The sequence below is a fragment of the Prinia subflava genome, chromosome 1 (genome assembly GCF_021018805.1).
Source record: "Prinia subflava isolate CZ2003 ecotype Zambia chromosome 1, Cam_Psub_1.2, whole genome shotgun sequence".
Classification (NCBI taxonomy): Eukaryota; Metazoa; Chordata; class Aves; order Passeriformes; family Cisticolidae; genus Prinia; species Prinia subflava.
In genome coordinates this window covers 71,154,200-71,180,750 of record NC_086247.1, presented here as the reverse complement: position 1 = coordinate 71,180,750, position 26,551 = coordinate 71,154,200, and the positions used below count along the sequence as shown (strand labels likewise).

At 42.0% G+C, this 26,551-nt stretch overlaps 1 protein-coding gene across 3 annotated transcripts in view; it reads left to right on the top strand.

Moving 5' to 3' along the window:
• Positions 1–16,668: 16,668 nt before the first annotated feature.
• MED10 (mediator complex subunit 10) overlaps positions 16,669–26,551 on the top strand; it is a 34,813-nt gene continuing 24,930 nt past the window's right edge. Inside the window, exons 1-4 of one of the 3 annotated variants that reach the window (XM_063399584.1) lie at positions 16,679–16,843; positions 17,026–17,109; positions 18,443–18,545; positions 19,635–20,442. In XM_063399584.1, coding sequence (XP_063255654.1) covers positions 16,722–16,843; positions 17,026–17,109; positions 18,443–18,545; positions 19,635–19,730 — 405 coding nt within the window. In that variant the 5' untranslated portion in view covers positions 16,679–16,721 and the 3' untranslated portion in view covers positions 19,731–20,442. Of the gene's footprint in view, positions 16,844–17,025; positions 17,110–18,442; positions 18,546–19,634; positions 20,443–26,551 lie in introns of those variants that run through there. The other 2 variants (XM_063399575.1, XM_063399568.1) reach the window with 2 other exon arrangements.

Sequence of the window (26,551 nt, the reverse complement as noted above, 5' to 3'; positions counted from 1 at the left end):
CCTGCGCTGCAGATGGCTTCCCCGGCACCTTCGGATCGCGCTCGGCCGAGCCAATCCCCGGCGGCTCCCGGCGGGCCGGGCCCCGCGCCGCTCCGGGCACCTCCCCTTGGGCGGGCGGGGGGTCGGAGCCCGCCCGCGCAGCCCCCGCCGTGCCCGCGCCGGCCCGCGGCGCGCTCGGCCCTTTGTTCGCGGAGAGCGGCCGCAGCCCGCAGCGCCCCGCGCCGCCTGCGCGCCTGGCGGCACCGCCGCTGCGGGGCTCGGCGGGCGGCGGCCGCGGGCAGCGCCGGGACCGGCCCGCTCCGCTCCGCCCCGCGCTGCGGCAGCGGCCCCGCCGGCCGGGCGGGCCGGGGGCGGTGACGGCGGGAGGGGCGCCGGGACAGAGCCGCGGGTGCGTGGGCAGGTGTTGCACACGTACGTGTGTGTGTTCGCGCGTGTGGCGCCCACACGGCCGGGAAGCGACACCGGCAGCTCCGCGCACGTGTGTGCACACGGACAGAGCCCGCACCTAACGCAGAGACAGAATAGCTCTGTGGTAGTGTGTAAGGACACGGTGGCATTTCAGTGCATGTGTGATGATGTATTTACACCTACCTGCCTAAACACAGATAATCACAATATGTAATGCCTATAAAATCGATATATAAACATGGTTAAAAATAGTTGTAAGTGTACGCATATGTATGTGTGTGTGTGCGTGCTTTTTGGTATTTGTTGGGTTGGGAATGATGTGACAATCTTGATTTCTTCAGTACAGGAGATATATATATATCCCATCCCTCTTACACCTGCTCCCCTCCAGACCAAGTAGGTCTGTCCTGGGACTCTGTAGCACAGGAAGGAGCAGCTGATTCCCCACCTATCCTCTACCCTCACCATCTTCTTTACCTTCACAGACTGGAAATGAAAAAAAAATACAATAAATGCTTTGAACTGGGCAATGTTGAAGGCAGGCCCCAAAGTGTGATTTTACATCTGTCGTGTGGAGGATGTAAAGCAATAAGCAGTGTGCAAGTAGCAGCATTATATTCCATAACACATTTCCCAGTGGAGGATCTGGAGGTGGATCTCCTTTTGCCTCCCCGAAGACTCCACTGAAGAGCAATGTCAGGAGATACTGGCAGAGTTGACCTGTGTGTGACAGCCAGTGCTTCTCCATCGGCCTGCTTTGAACAGGGAGAAGATGAAGGGCTGTGAGCAAACTGTCAGTGATGGCCTGGGAGGCCCAGGTGCCATAAACTATCCTTGTTTGCTCCTGCCCTCTGTCCTGTTGACCTTGCCTATCCAACAGTGTGATAACCCTTGGAGTTTCTCTGATCCTTTCCTGTGTGCAGATACCCAGCTGGGTCTGCTGCAGGAGAGTTGTTTGCTAAATCCCCTAGCCCTGAGAAGATCTGTATTGCGAAGTACTGTTGACAGAGTGTTTCCCTGGAGGTCAGACTTCCAGTCAAATGTGAAGTGGGTGGAGGCTGAAGTGTCAAAGATTGTTCTGTTCATCCCGTATTCACCTCTCACCTCCTACATTTGCCTGAGCAGTTGAAGAACCCCCAGTTCATAGGTTATTTGAAACTGTGTCCAAGCCTTCTCCTAGTAGCCTTCTGGTGTGGCAGAAATGCCACTCCCCTGAACTATTGATGGCCCATCCACCGAGCTGGGAAATTTCTGAAATGCAGACAAACTGCACTCAGACATCTTGTGGTGTGTGATGCTTCTAGGAAACAAGTAATCTGTGCTTTATTGGGAAAATGACTCCAGCAGGACTTGCAGGGGGAGAAGCTAAGGCAGACATGGAAAATTCTCATCAGCATATGGAGCAGGGCACTGAGAAACCTGATGAGACAGGCTGCGAGACTGTTCCTGCTCTGGTGCAAAAGCTGGCAGTCACAGAATCTTCACCTGCAGCTTCAGTCCCCCCGGGCAGTCAGGTGGAACAAGGCGCTCGGTGGTCACCTCTGGATGAATGCCTGGGTAAGCAGGGTGGCACAGATGCAGAACTGAACCACACTGCCAGCCAGCAATGCGAGCCTTTGTGTCAGCTACACTAATGTTTTAAACTGAAAGGTCTCTGCATGGTGTTCCTGTGGCAGATGGCAGCAGGAGCTGTGATCATTAATTTAACATTATGGGAGTTGTTTACCTGTCTTACATAACTGAGGTGTCTATCCAGTGGTGAAGCCAAAAGAAAAGGCAGGCCAGAGCCAAGCATCCTCTCTGTGGCCTTCTACCCCTGCTCTCTGAAATGGTACAAGATTAATGACAGAAGTGATGAGAAAGTTGTTTCAGCAATGAGGAAGGTGTAATAGGTGTGCCTGGCCAAACAAGGTTCTGCTGCCACAGGGCGCTGCTCTGGTAGTGCTGAAAATATTGAAATTCATCACAGTTTGTGCCCATACTGTCTGCAGGGTTGAAAAGCCGAAGTGATGGATAAAATTCTTTTTCATACCCAAGCTTCCTTGGCAAGCAAGTTATTTGGTTAGTTCAGTATGGACTCTGGATGGCTTGAAGTCAAGTCTTGAGAGAAAACAGGTAAACAGTAAAGCATCTTGCAGGGCAGACATCCCCTGTATCTAGACTATCCTTATCCACATATTCCCTGACTGAGAAAAAAATTATTAAATTTGGTCCATGATCTCTGTTTACACATTCCTAATAAATTTCTGTTCCTTAGTATCTTAAATAGTAGAAACATATCTATTAACTTTGTTCATTATTATACCTTCTCACCAGTTTGCCAAGTGCAGGAGTCAAACTGAACTCACCTGCCATCTCCCAGACAAGGCTCTCCTGTCCTTGTCTTGGAGCAGGACTGGTTGATCCACTTACAGTGCATACAGACGTCCTAGACTGATGCAATGACTTTCAAATCAGAGAGGCATCTGGGTATGAAGAACAGACTGACCTCTGGCAGGTATTTCTCCTACATATTCAGCTGCAGAACTGCTTTCAGGCTCAGCCATTTATTAGTGACACAGGACAGCATTCAAAGCTCAGGTCTGGCAGCAGCCCTCAGCTCCACGTGGAGCAGGGTGCAGCTGATGAAGGGCATCTCAGACTTTCTTGTGGTAGAGAACCATCTGCTGCTAGTTGGAGATTGAACTCCCATTGCAGTACCATTTTTATATTTGGGCTGGTAGGAAGGTGGGTTTTTTTTGTGGGGTTTTTGTTGGTTTTTCTTTTCCTAGTAGGATAAAATTGGCCAGTGGTTTTCTTGTTTTTATTGAGTTTTCAGAAAAGGAGTTACCTGTGGTTCAGTAAAAAGTTCATATGTGTATTGTTTACTTCCATTTAAATGCAGCAGAATTTTAATGCCAAGTGAGAGAAAATGTTACTTAAATTGAGCAAGTGCACAGAAGCATTTCTAGAATGATTAAGGGAACAAAAGCCATTTCTTTATAGGAGAATTAAAAGATTTTTTTCTTGTTTAGTACAGCTCAGCAAAGACTGATTAGGGCTATAACACCTTATAAATATATTTGAGAAGTAAATGTCAGAGAAGGATATTGACTTCATCACATGATCAAATGGCAGTACAGTGAGTAATCCTGAATACATCTGCACTGGAAATCAAAGGGCTGCCACGTATATGATGAAGGAAACGTTTGAATACTCTCCTGAGCACTGGAAGGAGTAGCTTGCAGTTGGGTAGCAAGGAGCCTGAGAAGTTTATGGGCATAATTATACAACACAATAGAATAGGAAAATGCCTGAAGAGAGAAAATTAAGCTTATATTATGAGTCCCTGGGCATCTGGTGTGTCAGTATCCCCAAGTGTGTGAGAAAATAGATTAGATCACTGTCAATTTGCATTATAATAATTCCGTGCCTCAGGGCTTCCACTGGAGTTGGGAAAGGTTTTATTTTATTCTTCCTGATGTATGATTTGTCCTCTACTGCTCTTTTTTTTCCTTCCTCTGCAAGTTTGAAGATAAACTGTCATAGGTGGCATTAGAATCTTAGGGTTCATGCATCCTGCCGATATATTCAGGATTAGGCCAGCCTCTAGGCCTGGAATTCTTTTGAAGGAGTTATTTACCTAGGTCATCTTGGTAGGCTCCATTGACTTCATTTATAGCAAGGGACACAGCCTCCTTCCTAGAATCAAATGGAGTTATGTTTAGCTGAGTCTTTGCAAACACACACTTTTTCAGCAGGTAAGCCATTTATTAATCTCTCTCTCTTTTGCCTGAGTTGTCCTGATGCATACTATTATCTCACTGGGCACCTTTGACTGTCCATTTTCTGTTTGCCTCCTTTCATCCTCCAAAGTGACATGATTTACTTTTAGAAGGATATTCAGAAAAAAGGCATTTTCAGCAACATATAGCAAGAATGAAGAAAGACACAAAATTGTTCACTCCTGTAATATTAAAATTTACAGAGGCATATGTGTGATTCCTACGTTCCTGTCAACACATCCTTTGAAATTACTTTCATCTTGGTGTTGGAAGTCCATCTGGAAATGCTAATCTCTTTTACTGATTTAGATAACATTCTTGAGGTGACCTCCACTCAACAGACATGATAAACCCAGGTAAATGCAAAGGACACCTGGGTAAATGAACAGCCATTGTATCACAGTGATAGCTTTTGAGAATGAGTGGGGTAAACAATATCCATGGAGAATATGGTTGGCTGGCTGATTTTTAAGTCTGCACAGCATTGGAAATGCTCAGGAAAAGCTTTTTATGTTCAGGGTGTTCATGGCCATGTATTACTACTTACTGACTAAAAAGCATTTGCATCTGGCAATTCTGATTCACAGAACTCTGTGTCAGAGGTGACCTTCTCACATACACACATGAGTATTTTTAAATTCTTGCGCTCATAAACAAATTCAAGATGTGGCCAGTACCCTAAAGAGCAGAAGTCACTCACAAATTTCTCCCCAAGTAAAGGTACAATGCATGCTTTACCTTGTTTCACCTTCAGCCTTGACATCTGGCCACATTTTTGTCCTACAATATAATCTTTGAAGTGATTCTGTAGCTGCTGAGTGAGAAAGATATATGCCATGGAATGGTTGGAGGAATGGAAACTATTTGATGGTCCCTCCACTTAGGGTACCAAAATTTTTGTTTGTGTGACTCTGTCAATTATGACTAGAATTTTTAAAGGCCTGAGATCATGAACTTTTCTAAATTCCTACATATAACAAGAGAGCCAAGGCCATCAGTGAGGCCTTGCAACAATCCTGCTTTTAGTTGGGGGCAAACAATATGAATCTCAGCCCCAGACAGCCCCTTTTTTGCAGAGTATCCTGTTCATGGATGGCTCTTTACCCCAAGAAGAGTCTGAGGGGTCTCCTGCCTCAGCTGCAGTCCATTCCACATGAAGCTGAGGGCTGTTGCAAGACCTTGTCAGTGCCCAGCAGCTGAGCCTGAAAGCAGCACGCCAGGTGTTCCAGTACTCTGGTTCACAGCACCAAAAGGACACACGAATTCTCTTATTACCTGCTCAGAGCACCAGATTAACCTCTCTGCAAAAGCACTGTAGGTCATCTAAGCAACAGATGGATGTTGGTACAAACCACACAAAATTAACACAGAGACGCCAGCTTTAGTTAAACTTTAAAGGCAGAATGCTGGGACTCCAGTAATTTAGTCTCAAAGACTTTATGGTGTCATGAAGTAATTTTTGGATCAGAAGTTTTTAAATGGTATCACAGACCTTTTGCTCTCCTGAAGTGACAGGAACATAATAAAGTTCCGTATTACAATGTACAAAGTCCCGAGGGGCCAGTGATAAGGAGTTTTTACATAAATCCAGACAAGTAGACAAAGAAGGGAGAGATAAAAAAAGAAGGATGTGTTGGTAGAAGGGATTAAAAAGATGTGCTGGCAGAGTGATGCAGCTTTAAAAGAACTGGTTGATGTGACTGAAGATGGCACTCAGTGAGGTATTTTGAGTAAAGATGGGGAAGTATTAGAACATTTGTACAAGATGATGTAAGATCACCTTTGGATCCCAGAACAACACACACTCCTCTTTGATGCCAGCTCCAAACTTTTTCTTTGATCCCAGTCAATTCTTTACCTTCATATTCCCTTAAATCTCACCATATCATCTCATTTTCCTCTTTACAGCACACAGCCAATAAGAAAGGTCACTTGCAGTGCATTTTTGGGCAACAAACTCTTCCTCCTTTATCCTAAGATCCTAACATCAGCCTGGTCATCACAACAGAGACATGTTTTAGCTTCTTATTTCTCAGTGCCTATTACAACCCCAAACTACTATGCAAAAAAAAATTCAAAAGGTTCCAAAGGATTAGAGAAGCTAAGTTCTTTTTAAGATAGTTAGATTAGTTGCAAGGTTGCTGATAATGGCTCCATTTCTTTAAAATGAGGAATGTTTATTTGCTTACTTTCACACAGTGTCACCAGGAACTGAGATCAAGTCTTCACATCCTGATCTTGGAGAAGCTGCTGCTGCCACCAGCTGGTAGTTCTCTGGTCCTTGGCTGGAGAGGCGAATACATAGCTTACACAAAGAACCCCACGGAGACAGGTGGACTCTGAAGAAGGTCACATCCACAGAATGTTATAGAAACATTGATCCAGTCTGACGTACATTTTGGAATATGACAGAAGACCTGTACTGTGGGTCGATGTGGCACTTGGGGTAGTTTTGTGGTGGACTTGGCAGTGGACTGGGTTAATGGTTGAACTCAATCAGCTTGGAGATGTTTTCCAACCTAACTGATTCCATGGTTCCCCGTTAACAGGGCCAACTGATGACAGCATTCCCAGTCAGCAGTTATCCACAGGCATGGCTACAACAGCAAGCCTGCTGAATTCACAGCATCAGGCATGCAACACTGGTTCTTTCTATGATTAGATGACATCATGTGCTTCACCACTTAGGCTCAAGAAATAATTTTTTGTGTGGCAACTCCATTTGAAGTAGAAATGACATTTCCTTGCATGATGCACTGCTGCTTCTGAAAAACCAATAAAAGGAGGACTATAGCGAGCACTGAGTTGTATACCATGTGAAGAACAAATGGTTTGTCACCCTGTGGCTGCACTCATAGATGTAAAGGAAGGGATTTTGCCACACATGTGGGATCAGTGCAGGTCAGTGGTCCTTTGTACATGTGAAGAGGCACATAGAGATGGTGGGTTATCAGAATCTGCACACAGTTGTAGATCAGCTGCTGGGTTTATCATTAGGAAGCCAAAAGGATGGAGTCTTTTCTCTGTTAGATTTAGGAACAACAGGCACTTCCTCCTGCAGGATCATGTACAAGAGAATGGGTAGGAGCAAACCTGTGCTTGAGTCCTGGAAGCATTGGAAGGTACCCCAGCTGCTGGCTTGCTGTGTACTTTAGAGGGAGTTTGTCAGGGCTGGGATGTTGTACTGTAGAGCAAACCTCAGATGGCTGCTTCATATCTGGTTGTTCCTATGAAAATCAATTTGTTGCAATTAAGTAAATTAGAAGGAATCAGTCAGTCCTCTTGTTTCTAAAGAATACTGCCTTATCTGGATATACTGAGATAGAAGATGACCCTGGGCATCCTTGTTTCTAGACTGAAATATGGGAAACAGAAACAAAACATCTTCTTGGGTTTAAGACATGCATTCATAGTGGGTTAAATCAGGTCTGTTGTAGACAGACACAACTACAGCAGTGGTCACAACTTCTCAGCCATAGCTGGCTAGTGCAACAGAATCCTATGCAACAAGATTCATACATATTCTTGAACTCTTAGCCAGTGGTGGCATTTGTATATGAAATGCAAAAGCAGAAAAATATGTGAAAACTGGAAAAGGGGGATCTATCCAGGCTTCTAGGTAGGGTGTGCTTATTTTCAGAATAGTCTCATGAGGTTTGCTGAAGGACTCATCCCTCTACCTGTGGTACTCGTCCAAGGAGGCTGTAAGGTCTGACAGCTGGTTCTGGTGGCAGAGGGAAGACAGAAAGTGGAAGGACTGCTGTCAACCCAGTAGCACCAGGGCCTTGAGCAGGCAGGGGACCAAACACCTCCTGAATCAGTTTAACTTTTTTGATTTCCTCCTGTTCTAAGAACAGATGGTCCCTTCCTCTTCCATCAGCCTTTCTCTGGCATCAGGGCAGGCTGTTTCCTACCTATGCATGATCAGTCTTCTCTGCCATGGTCCCTAGGACATACAGTGTCTTTTATTTCTTCAGTAGATGCCTGCTAAGGTTAAAATCAGGGAAGATACATGAGGCCCCAGCCACAATACCATGGTGAACTGTGCTCCTACAGATTTTTTTACCTCTATCTCTAGTCACATTTTTTCCATTCCAGAAGAACTGCCAGGGCAGAAGGGCCAACTGGCATTCCCTGGAGAGGTGCTCTGAGGTTGTGTCTGAAGATGTGCTGGGGAGAAGAAAAGAGGCAATAGGCACAGGAAAGAGACAAACTATGGGGTCTGTGAGGTGGTCACTGTGAGAATGGACTTTTCCTGCTCTAGCTTTTCATCCTTCACAGTACAGAAAGCAGTCTGACAGCCTATGCTAGAAACTGTTTTGGAAAGTTAGGGACACTGAAGAACCATGAAAATAGTGTTTTTATTATATGATGATAAGGCTGTATATGGTACAGCCTAAGCCAGGACTTGTGGAGACATGCAGGGACATGACGCCTGTTGGAATAGCATTGGACTAATTCCCCAAACAAGGCAAATCTGAGAAAACTCATCCATAAAGTTTGTAAAAATAGGACCCTGGGGCAGTCCCTTATGCCAGACTTAACCTGGAACTTGCCTCACATCAGGCTGGTCTAATAATTCCAAATTCAGTTTTGGGTGCAATATGACAGACCAGGTGATCTGTTTACAAATGGGACTATCTGGCAATATTGGCAGCAGAATTCCCAGGGGACTACTACTGCTATAATTTAATAGTTGTATTGATGCTCTGGAGGTAAATAAAAACTTGCAAATAGAAGAAGAGTGTACAGAAAGGCCAGCAAAGCGATAAGGAGTGTGGAGGCAGACTGAATTGAATAGCTGTGTTTGTGAAATAAATGTGTTTTAATAAAAAACATTTGTGAAGTCATCTTACTAGGAGCAAATCATGCAAGTTTATGTAACTGCAGACCATATTCCCTGTAAAAGGAAACATTAAAGGAAATTAGGGCTCACTATGTACCAGATGATTGCAATCTGGTGGCATGGAGGAATCTTGTTGAATAGAAGAATTCTGCAGCCCTGCAGTGCATAAATAGGAAGGGGTATGGAAGAAGCACAAGGCATCAGAGAACAGGGACCAACGCCATTGCAGGGACCAGTACTAGATTGCAATGTGCAGGTCACCTTCCCTTTTCTGCTGATACTGAAAAAATAGAAACACTGAAAAAGCTGGAACTCATTAAAGAAAAAAGTGTTAAGAATTCAGTGGTTTTAATTTATCATATAGAAGTCTGAGAGATGATTCAATTATTTGATTAAAGCATAGAATAGATATGTTTACTATCTATATCTAAACTAACTGGGCAATAAAGCATTTCTTCATCAGTTAGACAGAGGTGTGGAAAGAATCAATAGCTATAAATTAGAGTCTTCCTCAGGCAACTTCTGTAAATAAAACCTATTTGAAGACTGGACGCTGGCTATGAATCATAAAGTATCTTTCACAGTGATGCAGGCAGACTGTGGAGACAGTGGGATATCAACATGCAAGAGTGTGAAGAACGAGTTTGAAATTGAAGATTCACTTGAAGGCCCCTCCCAAATAATAGTAGAAAGAGTTTTTGGTGCACTGCCTGCCTGTCTCCTAGTGCCTTCCAGGAAGGAATTCCTGCTGACATGACAAAGTATACCAGAGATCCAACAGGCTAGGACTATGTCCCAAGAGTCCACAGGACAGGATGGACTGGAGGAGCCATATATTCAAGCTTGTTGCCTCACCATGTTCTGAAGTCTCCCAGAGCCTACTCACCCACACATTCGAACACCATTATTGGTTTAAACCTGTGCACTTCAGAAATAGCTCTGAACTATTAGCTAATAGCTAAGAACTGGTAGTCCCAGTTTGAACTGGAGGAATTTTGTGGGGATTTCTGTGAACATAAGACACTTTGTATTGATCAGGCTAAACCCTGTAGTGTTCACTGATTCCAGCCTCTACTACACGACATGCCCTTAAGGCCCAGTATTATAAAAAAGAGGGAAACCAACTTTTTTTTACCCAGGCAGATGGTGATAGGACAAGGGGAAATGTTTTAAACTAAAGAGGAGAGATTCAGATTAGATGTTAGGAAGAAGCTTTTCACTGTGAAGGTGGTGAGACACCGGAACAGGTTGCTCAGGGAAACTGTGGGTTCCCCATCCCTGGAAGTGTTCAAAGCCATGCTGGATGGGGCTTTGGGGAACGTGGAATGTACCAAGGGATCATGTCCATGGAAGGGAAGTTGGAAATAGATGATCTTTAAGGTGTCTTCCAAACCATTCTATCCTTTTATATTCTATCCTTCTATGATAGTCTAGCCCCAAACCAGTGGTGCCAGTAGCTCCATACCAGCTGTGACCATGGCTGTGCTCAACTTGCCTATCTAAACCTCTTTCAGGGGCATAACCCTGAATGCTAAGTAATTTTTCTGATTTGCTGATTTATCCCCTGGTTTGAATCCATGTGGCCATTACTTCCTTTTTCCTGTACACTGTGACTAACAGATCTACCTTAGAAAAATGAGAAGTGACAGGAAAAATGAGAAGTGACAGGAGAACAGACACCCACACTGTAGAACACTGACAAAGGTACACAGGCAGCTTTTTCGTCTGGACCACCCATATTCTTCCAGAACTGCTTTCAGGTACATTTCAGGATTTAGAATACAAATAAGGGCTGCTCCATGCCACCTGGAGTCAGTGCTTGAAAATGGTCCTAGGTCTTTTTCATTTGCTAGCACAACATGTTGTCTGGGTGTCTTAGAAATTCTCCCAGCCCAGGATATTCCTATACCTTCTTTCCTGTATCATTGGTAGTGAAAAAGGTATCAGTTTTAAATACAGGATGCTACTTATTCTGAGTTACAGGGGAAAAATGAAAAAGCAGCAGAAATCAACCTTGTTAGTATTGCATAATCAGAGGAGCATTTTAATAGGAGTGTGATTACATATACATATACATATACATATACATATACATATACATATACATATACATATACATATACATATACATATACATATACATATACATATACATATACATATACATATACACATATATATACACATATACATATACATATACATATACATATACATATACACATATATATACACATATACATATACATGTCTTTTTCACACATGTGATAAAAAAGGCTACTTGATAACTATTGAATGGAACTCTGCGTTTCAGAAGAGTAGACCTTAATTTTGCTTTAAATGACATATGGCACCAATATGAATGTAACATAAACTGAGCCTGATGAATAAGTTTAATATTCCAGGAGAAAAAAAACCACAGACAATTCCACTGATTTCTCAGCATATTTTTGAAAAACAAAATTAAGAATTAATTCTTTATGGGATATTAGCGGTACTATGAAATAAAAGGTTTCAGTATTGCAGATCTAGATGAGTTATCACTACACTCTGAAAATAATATTTCTGTCCTGGAACATACATGACAGTCCTTTGCTGTGTCTTGCTGACCCCCTTGGAAGCAGTGTTGTGAGAACAGACTGTCATCCAATGTCCTTTACCAACAATAGAAAGAGCTTCATGGGTCTCAGTTATCTTTGGATCAGGTCCCAGAACATTCTCCAATCTGCAGGACTTGGAAGACCACAAAATTATCTTATGAACAAAATCCTGATCCTGCTGCTTCTTAGACAAATAAATTTAGATGATCTCAGTAAGACTGAGATCCAGCCATGATGCATAAATGCATCATCCTGCTAATTTGTTGATAAACATGTATTATTTCAAGTCATTAATGAACACATTACTAAACACAAAATCTGTATGGAAATTATAATTACAGCTCTTATTCAGCTGCATAATTGATTTTTAAAAATTGTTTATTTTATTTTATTGTATCACATTATTTTTATGCAGTAAATGTGACAGTACCACATGCTTCTGAGTCAGCTGAAAAACATCCTAAACAAAATCGCCATCAGCCTGACATATCAAGAGCAGGTGAATGGTATCCTCTGTGCTGTTCACATCTATCTCCCCTGCTTCTCTTCTGCTTATTACCTGTTTTAATTAAAACAATGAAGAGTAAATGGCTCACAGAATTCTTAGCAGGCAATGCTCCCAGTTAATGACCTGAAATTTCAATATCCAATTCTTTGCCTGCAGAATGAAGAAGTAATTCAATCAAGCAGAAGAAAAGAGGGAAAGACAGGAGAGAAAACATGATGTATTTTCATTTCTTTATTCATTTTCCTCCACTTTACTGGCCAGCAGCAGAAAACATGAGCTGGAAGGAGAGTCATAGTTCTAAAGATGGACAAACAGAAAAATTATTTGTTGCTTTTTGTATCCATGAGAAGCTGACTGTGTCAGCACTTTCAGTAATGAATCTTAAACACCGTTGTGTCATATTACATTGGACAAGTCATTTATCTGGAGTATATGTAAGACTAAATAAGAAAACAGTGAGCTGAGCTTTTTCCATACCCAAAGGCTGTATAAACAGTGTCAAATCAATCTTTTTATGTTCTGCTTGGTAAGAAACCATTATGCAATCTGTCTACATCCTTCACAGCACAGGTCATCATTTGACATTCCAAGCAGTAACACCTCATAGCAGTAACGCCCCAGATTCACATGAAGGTTCCATCTGGGTCAATATCTTGTGCTCAGCACTAACCAGAAGTCAATGCTGATGAGCAAAGGCAAGAAAGGCATCTGAGACCTCTCCTGACTATCCTCCTGGCCTTGGGCTACCTTCAGTTCATGGGATTTCCTGAGCCAGGAGTGGTTTACCTACATCTCCCTGGCTGTCTACCAAGCATTTGTCCCATTTTCCCTTCAACACAGCTAAGCATTTTCTGTCCATAACATCCATTGGCAAATAGTCCCTTTTTCATCAGCCCTTTGGCTGATGAACTTTGTATGACAAAAATCACTGCTTTTTGTGTGTACTGAAGTTGTCACTTCTTGGCTTTACTTTGATGGCCCCTAGTTTTTGTGCTGAAAGACAGTCTAGGCTCCAGACCTCATGGCCTTGTAAATACAGTGAAGTATTTACCATAAGTCTCATTAGTAGGCTCTCTCTCGAGCCGAAGAGTCCCTGTCTGTTCATGTTTTCTTATTACAGAAGCCATTTCATATCTACAGTTATCTTGGCAGCCATGCTCTGACTCTTTTCCAGGTCCACTCCAGGGAATAAGAACTGCACACAGTATTCAAGGTTGGGGCAAACTGCAGATTTATGCAGTAGCACAATGACATTTCTTGCTTTGTTTTCACATTCCTTTCCTCACAATTCCTAACTCTCCACATGACTTCTGATCACTGCTGAGCGCTGAGCTGATGTTTTCAAAGAACTTTCTATTTTGATCCTCAGGTCTTGCTCCTGGATGGTAATGGTCAAGAGGTCACAAATCTTCATGTGAAACTAGGAGTTTTTTGCTTGCTACGCGCATGGTTTTACGTGATCCATCTTAAAGTGTTCTCAGGTCCTTCTGCAGTTTCCTACAAACTGCATTCACATTTAGTCTGCCAAATAATTTTTTCATAAGCCAATTTTCTCACTGCACCATCTGATCTCTTTTCTGGGTCATCTTATGAACATACTAAATGGCACAATTTTCAGCCTAGTTCTCTGATGGATTCTTCTGGGATCAATCCTCCCCTTGCAAGAATTAAATGTTTACCCCTGTCCTGCATTTCTTATCTGGAATTCAGTTCTTTATTTTGTCTAGGATTTCTCCCCTTATTCCATTCCTTTATTTCCTTAAAAGATTTTGTTTAAGGATTTCTCTAAGAGCTGATGGGAAATCAAGTAGATTGTATCGTTTAGACCACTCTTATCTACATGCTTGCTGACCCCTTGAAAAACTCATTAAGGGGTTGCAAAACAGGATTTTCTTTCCTGTAATCTGTGCTACTCTTCCCAAATGGGTCATATTGATCCATATGGCCTCTCATTCCATCCTTTCTTACAAACCCTACTTAACTGCCAGTGCAGATGTCCAGCTTAAAAGTCTGTAATTGCCCACTTCCTGTATGAAAATCAGGGTACAAGTGCAATACAGTTTCTTACATCATGAGCCATGACATTCTCTTTCTAAATCTTCCTGTCTCTATGTACCTATTGATCAATTTATCAGACTGGCTTTCTTTCTTTCTGTTTCTCTCTCTCTCACTGGAACACAAGTTTCTTACTTCTACATTTTACCCCTGAATATGAAAACAATGCCCAAACTGGTGATCATGAGAAAAATTTAACTGGTAATATATTTATAGCAAATTTTAACTTTAAAAGCACTGTATACATTTATTTGATATAATTCATTAATCTAACCTAACCAGGCTAGTAAACATAGATTTACAATGAACTGGATATCTCTATATTTGATGTCAAACTTCCATTATATTCTTCTGTTGAATACATTCCCTAAGTTAGATGTGATCACGGACATCTGTAGGATTTTTCCCAAGCAAGTTAAAAGTCGTACTTGCTCAGTTCCAAGAACCAAAGGCTTTCACCCAAATAGGAGGGAGAGGAAGCTTTAACAGTACCTCAAAGCCCTTGTTTCTTACTGAATTTAAAGCAAGGGGTTCTGCTCCCTGCTTCCACTGGATGTGTTTGCCCATAAGCAAAGATGGACATAAAGCAGCTCTTCTGTTTGAATCCCAGTCTCTTGTGCCTGCAGACCCACACCTGACACAATTGTTTGTATTTACCCTGTTCTTTCAAAACTTGATGCCCCTCTTTGTGTTCAGATCTAACTCAGTAAGTGCATCCTATTCTACATACTTCCTTCCAAATATTAGAAAAAGTTATTCTTTTCTTCAGACCAAGATTTCTCATGTGCAAAGTACTTGTCTTAAAATCTCATAATCCTGGGACTTTAGCCGTGCAGTCAACATTCTGCCAATGATAGATACAGGATAGTCAGCAACTGCTGATCAATAGACAGTGGGTTTGCTTTATCATAGGATGACAATATTTGTCAAGGCCTAGAACTGATAAATTGTTTTCTGCATCCTAGGATTATTTTTTAATTTCACATCTGCACAGTCCTATATCTTCCTTAATATTCAGTGCTCTTTACAGTTGCTTGCTTTTTAATTTTAGGTTAGCATACCTAATCCTATGAACTCCCAAACAGTGCTTTATATTTTGCAAAAACCCAACTTTCTGCTACTAGTCTAGCATGGTAACCCAGAATAGAATCTGACCATTTGATGGTATTATTGTCATGAATAGAAAATGGAAAAATAAGATACATCCTTGTTACTAAGAATTGTGGATTCTGATGGTTCTCAGTGTGGAGCAGAAATCGCTGCAAGTTATAGCTACAAAATGCATAAAATACATTAAATCCCAGTTTGGGATGGAAGGTATCATCCAGTTACAACCCCCTGTCATGGCAGGGGTACTTTCTGCTGGTCCAGGCTGTTCAGAGCCCCATCCAGTCTGGTCTTGAACACCTCCAGGGATGGGACATCCACAGCTTCTCTGGACAACCTCTTCCAGTGTCTCACTATGTTCACAGTAAAGAATTTATTTCTAATATCTAATCTAATCCTATTGTCTTTCAGTTTGAAGCCATTCTCCCCTGTCCTGTCACTGCATGCTCTTGTAAAAAGTCCGTCTCTATATTTTTTGTAGACTCCCAACAAGTACTGGAAGTCTGTAATTAGGTCTCCCCTTCTCTTTTCTAGGCTGAACAATGCCAAGTCTCTCAGCCTTTCCTCCTAGGAGAGGTGCTCCATCCCTCTGATCAATGTGGTGGCCCCCTGTGGACTCTCTCCAAGGGTCCATGTCCTTCCTGTGCTGCAGACCCCAGAGCTGGATGAGTTATCTCCTGACATTACTGGACTGATCTGCTCGGATTCAACCCAAAACACACATACTGGAAACAAGCTATTTGTAAAACATAGTTATTGTGATGTGCCGTGGGGTCTGAGCATGTCAGACAACCTTCCCACAGGGACGACTGATAGTTGGAGTATTTAATATAGACCCATTCATGATAAAATAAGAAGTAATGGGCTCAAGCTGAGAGAGGGTGTGTTTAGATTGCGTACTTGGAATAAATTCATTACGGTGAGAGTAGTGAGGCACTGGAACAGGCTGCCCCGAGAAGCTGTGGATGCCCCATCTCTGGCGGTGTTCAAGCCCAGGCTGGAAGGGGCTTTGAGCCACCTGGTCTAGTGGCAGCTTTCTCTGCCTATGGCAAAGAACTAGAACTAGAACTAGATGATCCCTTCCATTCCAAACCACTCTGCGATTCTGTTTCCACGCTTTGCTATTCCCCAGGTGATTCCAGTGTGGGGTTTACTATGAAGGAACTGTCACCGCCTCTGTTTCCCACGCCGGCGTGAGGAGGGCTCAGAGCGGGCGGGCGCAGGACGCGTCCGAGCCCACACGAGCGCGGGGCTGCGCTCCCCAACCGCCGCGGCCCCGCCGCCCCTCACGCACCGCGGCGCGAGCCGGGACGGGGCCGCCCGTCAGGGGAGGGGGCGCGGCTCGCGCGGGGGCGTGGCCAGCCGGCCTCGCGCCTCCCTCCCGCGCAGGCGCCCCTGGGCGGAAGTGGCGCGGCCCGGGGGAGGCGGCGGCCATGGCGGAGAAGTTCGACTCCCTGGAGGAGCACCTGGAGAAGTTCGTGGAGAACATCAGGCAGCTCGGCATCATCGTCAGCGACTTCCAGCCCAGCAGCCAGACGGGGCTCAATCAGAAATTGTGAGGGGCCGTTGTCCGGGGCGGGCCGGGCTGGGCTGCGGGGCCTTTTCCTCCTCCAGGCCCAGGGTGGTGCCTCGGGGCTCTCTCCCCCTGTCTGGGTATCGCTGGCCTCGCTCCCACCATCAGGGGCAGCGCAGCGACCCCGAAATCGGCTAAACCCGACCCGTTATTCTCCCCAACAGGAATTTCATGGTGACGGGCTTGCAGGATATCGACAAATGCCGGCAGCAGCTTCACGATATCAGCGTGCCCTTGGAAGTTTTTGAGTAAGTGTGTGTGTGCTTGGAGGGGGAGGTGCTGCAGCCGGTGACTCGAGGTAGCCTGGCTTCGCAGAGTGGACATTTTGGCTGAGGGCTGCTTGTGTCGAACCTGGTCCTTCTGAATGTCTCATAAGAATGTGGCAGGAGGAGGTCAGAAGTACCTTCTGCCTGTGGGAAGGCAGAACTGTAGAAGAGGTAAAATAGACACCTGTCTTCATAGAACCACGGGACGCTTTGACTTGGAAAGGACCTTAAAGCTCACCTAGTTCCAACTCCCCCACGGTGGGCAGGGATGCCACCTACTAGATAAGTTGCTCAGAGCCATGTCCAGTCTGGCCTTTCAGATTTTTTTTTTTTTGACTTCTTACATATATAGGCAGTTACACAAATTCTGCCGAATTGAGTGATTTCATACCATCACAGAATGGGTATGGTTAGAAGGGACCTTCAAGAGCATCTGGTTCTAACACCCCTGCCAAGGGCAGGGACACCCATTTAGCTTTCATTTTTAAAAACAGACTTCTACACTAGATTAGGATCAGGATTTAAAGTTGCAAGTGAAAATTAAGTAAGTCAGTACTCAGGTGTGTAGTTTCAGGAGTGGCAGTCTGGCAGAGAATTGGAACATTAGAAGAAAAGTGAACATAGAGGAAGAGCTGTACTAGAGAGCTTCTGTGATGTAGCTGACAAGTTAATTTCCTATTGTTTCTTCTAAGTCCAGACGTTACTGGTCTGCTGTACTCCAGTGTGTTGCTGGTTGAACAGAGCTTTTTTCAGTTGGGCTTTTACTCCAGCTGTAAATTTGTGATGACTCTCTTAAATGTTCTCTCTAGCGAGTTTCCCTTTGCCAGGAGCTGTATTGCAGAACAAAATTGCACATAGGCTTGCTGATACAGTAGTGTTAATTTTTTACTCTTTACTGTGGTATGTGCAGCTCCTCCTCATCCTTGATTTGCAGGGTGCCACCATTAATGCCCACCATGTCCTAACTAGGCCCCTTCCTGGTTAGTGCCTTTTCAGTTGCTTGGAAAAGGACCAACTTCCTTTGAGCATCTGAGCTTATTGCCTGTGAGGAGCTGGTAGACATAGATATATATATATTTCTTTTTTTGCGTGTGTGTGTGCTTTTAATACTTCGTTCAAAGTTCTCCAGGTTTGCTGGCTGTGGCCTCATCCTTGAGCTTCCTTTTGGAAATGGCCGAGTTTAACTGTGGTGGTTTCTAAAAGGCACATTTTGGATAACAGTAGAAAGAAAAAGACAGCAAGATGAGTAACTCTGTACCCTGGAGAGCATCCTGGTAGGAATATGATCATTTAGTAGTGGCTTTTCTATTTTCAGATACATAGATCAAGGCCGCAATCCTCAGCTTTACACTAAAGAGTGTCTGGAGCGAGCTTTGGCTAAAAATGAGCAAGTGAAAGGAAAAATTGACACTATGAAGGTAAACTAGAATTAATGGAAGTATAATGCAATAATGTGTTTGATAAGTTTTTACTTTTCTCTAAATATGTAGGTATTTTTCACTTGGGCAGTTATTAATTTCTGTTATTATGCGATTTGTCTTAGCAATAGCTCTGCTTCCCTATATCTTAATTGATGCTGATGTAGCCTGTTCAGGAAAGGAAGCCCGTAGTTCATCCCTCAGTTGGGGATGCAGCTTTCACTGTGATTTTGTATTGGTTAAAGCTATATGTAGCAGTAGAGATATTTTACTTGACTTTTTTTTTTTTGCAGGTGTATAATTTTGATGTGTGCAAACGTAGAAATAAGCAAAACAAAAGGGGTATTTTTCCAGTCTTGAATGGATAGTAGAGGGTTAAAATGTCAAATATGCTCTGTAATCATCAGTTGATCTTCATAAAATTAGTGAAAATGCATGCCAGTGTTTAGTACAAGTTTCTGAACTTGTACTTTCATGTAGTATGAACCTGAGCTCTCTGTGATACTGTTTAGCTCCTGGAACTACTGCAGAAAAACACAATCAGAAAGGGAAGTTTAGTGAGTTCTGAGAATGTTCTTTGTTTGGCTGAACTTAGTGTGGAGGATGATAAATTGTACTGCGGAATGTAGACATGGAGATAAGTCCTTTTCTCTGTGCTTGTGAAATTGTGTACTTCTAAAGCAGGTGTGAGTTGCATTTTTGAAGGTGGAGTGGATTCTATATCAAATCAAGAGAATATGTCCTTAATCAGCTTTCCTTGATAAGGTCAGGCAGATATTGGTGCACCAGAGTTTACCTGAGAGGTCCAACTGCTTTGTGTTTCTTAGGAGAAAATGGAAGTGAATTTCAGGGAATTCAAGGACATTTTAGTTTGCCTGGTGCATTCCTGGTGGATTTCACTTGGGCATTTTCTGTGACTTTTGTAAATGTAACTTTCTTTCTTTGCGTGGTTTTGGGGGTTTTTGGGTGCTTCATTTCACTGAGAGATGTGTTGGGTACAAACATTTCTGTTCCTCAGGTAACGTTGCTTGATGAAATCTAAATAAATTGTCCCGATGATGTATATATACATCTTTTTTCTCTTTCCAGAAATTTAAAAGCCTGTTAATTCAAGAACTGACAAAGGTGTTCCCAGAAGATATGGCAAAGTACAAAGCTATTAGAGGAGAAGATCCTCCTCCCTAAGTTGGCCTTTGATAGCTCTAAAAATGTCCCATCAACTGACACCATCTTATAAATACTTTGATTGGAGAGAGGGAATCCAAGCCCTCCTAACAACTGTACTAAAAATGGCAGTGGTGACTGTAAAGGAGCTTGGTGATTGTTCATGGTTCTGGTCTGAAGCTACTCAATCCTTCTGAAGACTTCTACTCAGTCATTGTGGTTGGAACTTCCTGTGGTAATCTGCTTTTCTTTCCTGAAGGGTTTGAAAAGTGTAATTGCCTACAGGTCATCAATGCAGAGCATTTCCCACAAAGTGCATTTCCATAGCAGAAAAACATGGTTTTTTGTCTCCTGAAAAGTGTGCCTCGGGATTGTGGGCTCATCTGTTTTTTAAGAGAAATGCGTTTATTACACTTGATTATTTTTCATTTGTAAACTTCAGGGTTTTTTCTTACTGCTGTACAAACAGTTGACTGCTTTTGTCTTGCCAAATTCTGCTGAGCAGGAGCCTGTCAGGGGCTGCAGTTCTCATGTGTCATAATTAGTTTCAGGCAGGAAAACCTTCAGATCTTGTTTTGTTCTGGGAGCTGCAGTGCAGAAGGCGGAGGATATAAAAAGTGAGCATACCTGGGGACTAGCTCCTCTATGACTTTAATATTTTGTACAGTATTTAATGTAAGCTTTTGTTGTTCATCTTCTGCAAGCAGGTTGTTGAATAAAAATTGGAAAAATATCTAAATCCTGACATTTTTCTTTTGTACACTTCTCTTTGGAGTGTGAACTGGAAGCTGTGAAAAATTAGCTTATTCCTCAGTTCCACACTGATAGAAATAAAATGTATATCAAAACTTGGCTCTTAAAATTCTACATCTGAAGGCGATGTCAGCTTGGTGTTTTGGTTTTATGATAAAAATTTCCATTTTAGTACCTGAAACTGGAGATTCTGGGATCAGCAATTGTTGCCTGAAGTCCTGGTTATCTGTGAGCTCGTCTGTGGGATCTGTAACTGTTCACAGATAAGGGAGCCCCAGTATGGAATAGGATACCCAGGGGTCAGAGGTTTATGGGATAGATTGAGTTTGCAGTGGGAGCAAGAGGAGCCTTTTTAGTCTTGGGTATTTGTGAACGTGGAGCTCTTTGTGCTTATATTCTTTCTCCCAGATCTATCTTGACTTTTTCTATCAGCAAATTATTTTATTACTTTAACTTTTCCTGGTGGCTAAATGGAGTGGTTTTGGCAGGAGCTCCAAAACAGCACTATATGCACGTGTTCCATTAGCAGGCCTGCCTAGTCTGCTAAAGACGTAACAGGGATTTAGGCATGTTTGGAGTTGATGGCACAGCTTGCACACCTGAAGCTCTGTCTGTGCTCAGTTACCTGCCTGAAGCAGAGCCCATCCGTGATGCCAACTTTGACATAGCAAGAGGAAAAATGAAAATAGAAAGGTAGGTGTTCCTTTCAAAATTTGTTACCTACCAGTCTAAATTAATCACTGCCTCATCTCCTGCACACTTGCTTTTTCTTGTATTTGTTCCACCTTTAATCACTTTCACCTTCACAATTTTACTGTATGAACTTGGAAGAGAAGAGTGACAAGGGAAGGCACTCCGTGTTTGGGTTTGGCTCGGTCTGCATTGCTCTGGATCCCTAGGAGCTGTTGGAGCAAGGCCTGTGGCTGCCAAGTGGGATGTATGTAGGACATGAGTAAAGAGAGTAAAGAGGATTTTTCGTGTGTGTATAATGCAGTTGGAAAAGGAGCTTAAGAGCAAAATTGTTGACAGCAGGCAGGGGAAGCTGTCTTTAAATGATAGTTGAGAGAACATTTAGGAGGCAAGGAGCCTGTACATACTGGTCTGGATACTGGAGTGTTCTGTCACCTAGCACTGACACCAGCTTTTGTCAGATTTGGTGGAGTAGGATTCTTTAAAACTGGTACTTCCAGGAAGTCTTATTTATATCTCATGGATTCATAGAATCACAGAATAGTTTGCATTGGAAGGGACCTTAAAGATTATTTAGTTTCAACTCTCCTGCCGTGGAGGAGTTGCTCAAAGCCCCCTCCATCCTGGCCTTGATCACTTCCAAACATGGGCATTCACAGCTTCCCAGGACAACCCATTCCAGTGTTTCACCACCCTCACAGCGAAGAATTTCTTCCTATTACCTCAGCTAAACCTGCCCACTTTCAGTTTGAAGCCATCACCCTTTGTGCTGGGATTAGCTTGGAGTTAGAGAGCCATGAGGGATAAGCAGCTCCACAGCCCAGAAAATGTGTGAAACGCCTGCTCTGTAAGTGTAGTGATTTATGATTGTCATTAGTTATAAATTATGTACCCAAGGCCGGCGACAGTGACGATGGCTACCCCCATGACACTGGGACTCATGCCTGCTGATGAGAAGGTTTGAGGTTTCCCCAGCTCAGAGAGGTGATTTACACCCAAAGCATGGATCACATGCTTTCCCTGGATAGCTAGGTAGTTGTGGTAAACATGACAACTGGGATAGTTAGTGGAGATGGAGGATTAGGGAATAACATTAGGTCACATCATCACAAAATCTCAGCTGCCTGTGTTTTGTGAGGAATCTAAGAAAACATTTTTTGGGGTGGTGGATGTATACATTAGGAATAAAAATAAATTAAAAACAAACAATTCTCAGTTAAATCATCAGGTTTCATGTTCTGCTCAGCTTCTGTTCCAACTTTTTCATATTTTCTTATTCTATTATTTTATACTTGCTTCGCTTATTGTTTCTGGGCTAGCGATGCAAATATTGCCATTATTGCAACTATCCATATTTAGTATTATATTGAAGAGAGGTAACTGTTGTAAATTATGTTTGTCTCAGAGAAGAAAAGGTGGCCAGAATGAGTGCATATGAGTTTATGATGTAGAATGAGAATGGCTAGAAACAGTAGTGTTTTCCATTTCCAATTGCATATAGAACAGAAAAATCCTGCCTAATTTTTCTCATTTGTTAATTGGTTCTCCAAAAAGGAGCATGTCTGAATTATCCTGATGTCTGCTTTGTTTGATAATAACCTTCAAGGTGTTGAGTAAAGGAGACTGTTAGATCTTTCCTCTTTCCCACTCTCTTACCTGGATTGCATTATTGGAGGTGAGATGGAATTTTATTTAAGGGTAACATTAAAACAACATCAGCCAGTGAGCAAAGCTTCTAAAGTAGATTTTTGTTGCCCTTTAATTATCTCAAAGGAAAGTTTGAAGCCATACAGATTTCAAGTGCATCCTTGAATTCTTAATAAGATTGATAAGATTTTGGAAATAATAGGGAATACGTATTACAGGTAATTATTTTTTAAAAATTATCTTTATTACATGCATTGTGAGATGAGAAGATGGTAGATAATGCTGCTCAGTACACAGTTGTTTAAAATGGAGTGCATGCTCCTATTTAGGATAAACAAAGGCAGTGTAAAATTCTTTTGCTGAGGCATAGAAAGAAAGAGATCAAGAAGGTGCTAAGGATTTTACTGCAACCTGTTAAGGCTTGGCATCCTCTCTGTCCCTTTTTTTACTGGAAGGAGAAGCAGTTGGAGGCCCAGCCTTCCCCTGTCCTTGAAACGTTTTTTGTTAAACCTCCTTGTGAAGAACAAGTAATGCAGAGCTGTGCAGTCTGACAGGAACAGACATAGCTGCTACAGGAGTTGGATGCTGCTCAGGTGTTGGTTTATCCAACCTATAGCTCTTGTTAATTTGGTTTTTTTTTCATGCAGATCAAGGCACTGTCATTGTTAGCGAGTTCTCAGCGTAAGATGAATCACCAGTGTGCCCGAGACAATCTGTTTCTCTCAGAACCACTCAGACGACAGTCTCTTGATGGCAAAAAAGTCATCCTAAGCAGAGCAGTTTGGGATTCAGTGACTGACCTTTCTAATTCGGTTGGATGAACTGCTAAATAGTGGGAATGGTTTGACAATTTCCCAAATATTTCATATTGTGATGTTTTTATAAATTGCTTTCCTGGATCAATGCAGTTTCCAAGTGATTGAAAGTGCTTACTGTGTGATTCTAGCAGTTACCCCAGGTACTCTGTAGTCTCAGCTCTGACTCCTCTCTGCTCAGAAATAGAGCAGATAAACTGTGCAATCCGCTTCCTTTTGCCTTAAATGATCTTTGAGATTTTAACTAGATCAGTTAGAAACTACTCACTGAACTTGTAGCTTTACTGAAATCTTACTAAATAAAAGTATTTAAAAGGTGAATTCTATAAACAAAGACTTAAAAAGCATGTAAGAAGTGTTCCAAACACTCAGTTTAAAAGCAAGTTCATAACAGAGAAACATCCCTGCCAAGAATATTTCTGGATGCTCATATTTCAACACAAAGTCATTTCTTACTCTACTATGATTAATAGCTGCAGCATTTCTGGGGAGGTGCCAGATGTCCTTCCAGCTCTGCAGAGCAGAGAGCCAAGGTGACACGAATATCTGCCCTGCTCTCAAAGAACTGTGCTTGCTGCATGTATTTCAATTACTTCCATATGCTTGAGATCCTTCTGTATATTTTCTTAATTAAAGCAATGGAGAAGTGAGCACACTTTTAAAGGATACCTCTGTAACAGCTCTTGTAATGCTCTTAAATCAGGAATCTGTATTTTCTGTATTGTGACATATTTCATACTGAGAACTAGATTGTATTTAGTCTCAACAAGATGTAATGCAGACAGTAAAAAAGAAACATCTTTCTGAACACAATGAAAATTTCCAAAACAATTCTTTTTCTTCTCCTGGAAGAAAAGTCTCTTCATGTGTTAAAGAATGGCACTTAAAATTTCTTTTCATACAGACCTTACCTGACTCTACTCTACTTGCTGTTTGCAATTTCATTATATTAAACAAATTTATCCAAATATTCTGCAAAGGAAGATAAAGCTACTTTTATATATAATCTGGGAAGAGGTAATTCAAATTAGTGTTATGCTGCATTATTTAATAAGTTACTTGGGTCATATTTATATAATTTCTGCAGCAAAAAAATAGCATTTACTCTTCATGTTAATTGTTGACATTCATAAACTTTTGCTTGGAGTGTTACTAGGGATTCAAAATTCCTGTGTCTGTATAAATGTAATGGCATATACCAAGCCACTTCTATTTCATCATGGAAACTTTCAGTCCTTGTCGGTAAACAGCCAGAAGCTTGTAATTGTCTCTGAAATCACTGGTAGGTCCCATTTTTGTAGAAAAAGTATTTTAGTCATCTTAGAAACCACTGATAAATTACGAGATTTTCATTTAAATATATGAGAAATTCCATCTTCAAGTTTATTATTTGTTTTCAATTATTACTACATTTTCAATAATAGACTATTAACTACTATCCTATTACATTTGGCCTGTACTTTTTTGAGAATAAGCACACGAGAATATGGCAAAAAAGGATGAGGAGGAGCTGCACATACCACAGTAAAGAGTAAAAAGTTTTTTGAAACATTCTCTGATTTGGTCAGAGTGTAAGACCCAAGAAGTTCCAGCAGATAAAAATGGCTTTGAATAGATCTCTAATCAAACACCAGATGTCACTCGGTCTAAGATTATTTAATATAATTTCCGGTCATCACTTATTAGGTTACAATACTTAAATGAATAATTGAATAGGCATCTGCTACTCAGTAAAACAAAAGATGGATTCAGTGATACAGCAAATCCTGTTGAAGAGAAGTATAGTTAAAGAAACCAAACGACATTTCTTATTTCAGAGACCTTAGACATAAACTATGTGACATTGCTTTTTAGCCAGCCTGGGAATTTCTCTGCTTATGCAGCACACTGCAGAATACACAAAGCTTCACATATACACTGTTTGCTTGGACAGACTTTCTGCTTTTATATAAATGGACTTCCTAAAGTTGCTCTGGGTACATGTAACCTCTGTCATCTCTAGAAGCTGATACTCAGGGTTGCAGAGCATTATGATTCCAAGAAAAATCAAACTTGCTGCTCAGCTTAGATGCTGCACTTAGATTGAGTGGAGGGGAAAGAACCCTTAGGATTACATGTTGGAAATCACTGAGATTGTGGTGAAAGCAAAAGAAAGGAAGTCATTAGCAAACCTCTTCTCTCACCTTTCTGGCTCCAAAATTTATCATAGAATCAGTTACAAAGCTTGCCATGCAAATGTTGCTACTGCTGTTATCTTTTATCATTATTTGAGGAACACAAACAGCCTGAGGAAAGATCACAGGCACGCGAAGAGAGGATTTACAGGCAGAGAAAATTGTGCCTCAGAACGATGTAGCAGTACACAGCTGGCTGACTGGCTATGCTTTCCCAGTCTCCACTGATTTAGGATGTAGATGCAGCACTTGGGAATGTGGTTTAGTGGTAAACTTGGCAGTGCTGGGTTAAAGGTTGGGATCAATGATCTTGAGGGTCTTTTCCAACCTTAACTATTCTATGATTCTGCGACATCATCTTGATATATATTACTCTTGAGCTTTATAAGTCTCAATTTTTTTTCTCCATGAATTTTTTGTGCTGCCCTCTAAATGTCTTTAAACTGCAACATCTACAAAATCTCAGAGCAAGGAGTTCCATAGTTCATATTTGCATTATGCGAAGAAGTCTTCTTTCATTTGTTTTGATTCAGTAATCCACTAATTTAATTCTTAATGCTTGCATTGGAATGTGCTTGGAGAATATATCTTCTTCTCTCCTCTTCACTTGTGGTTGTATGGAATAACGCAATATTCCCTTCCCAATCATATTTTTTCCAGGCTTCAGGCTACTCTGTCTAGCTCTTCCTCACAGAAGCCTTTGTGTGCTTCAGATCATACTTGCCACTCTTCTGTGAACTGTTTCCAGTATTCACTTCAGTCT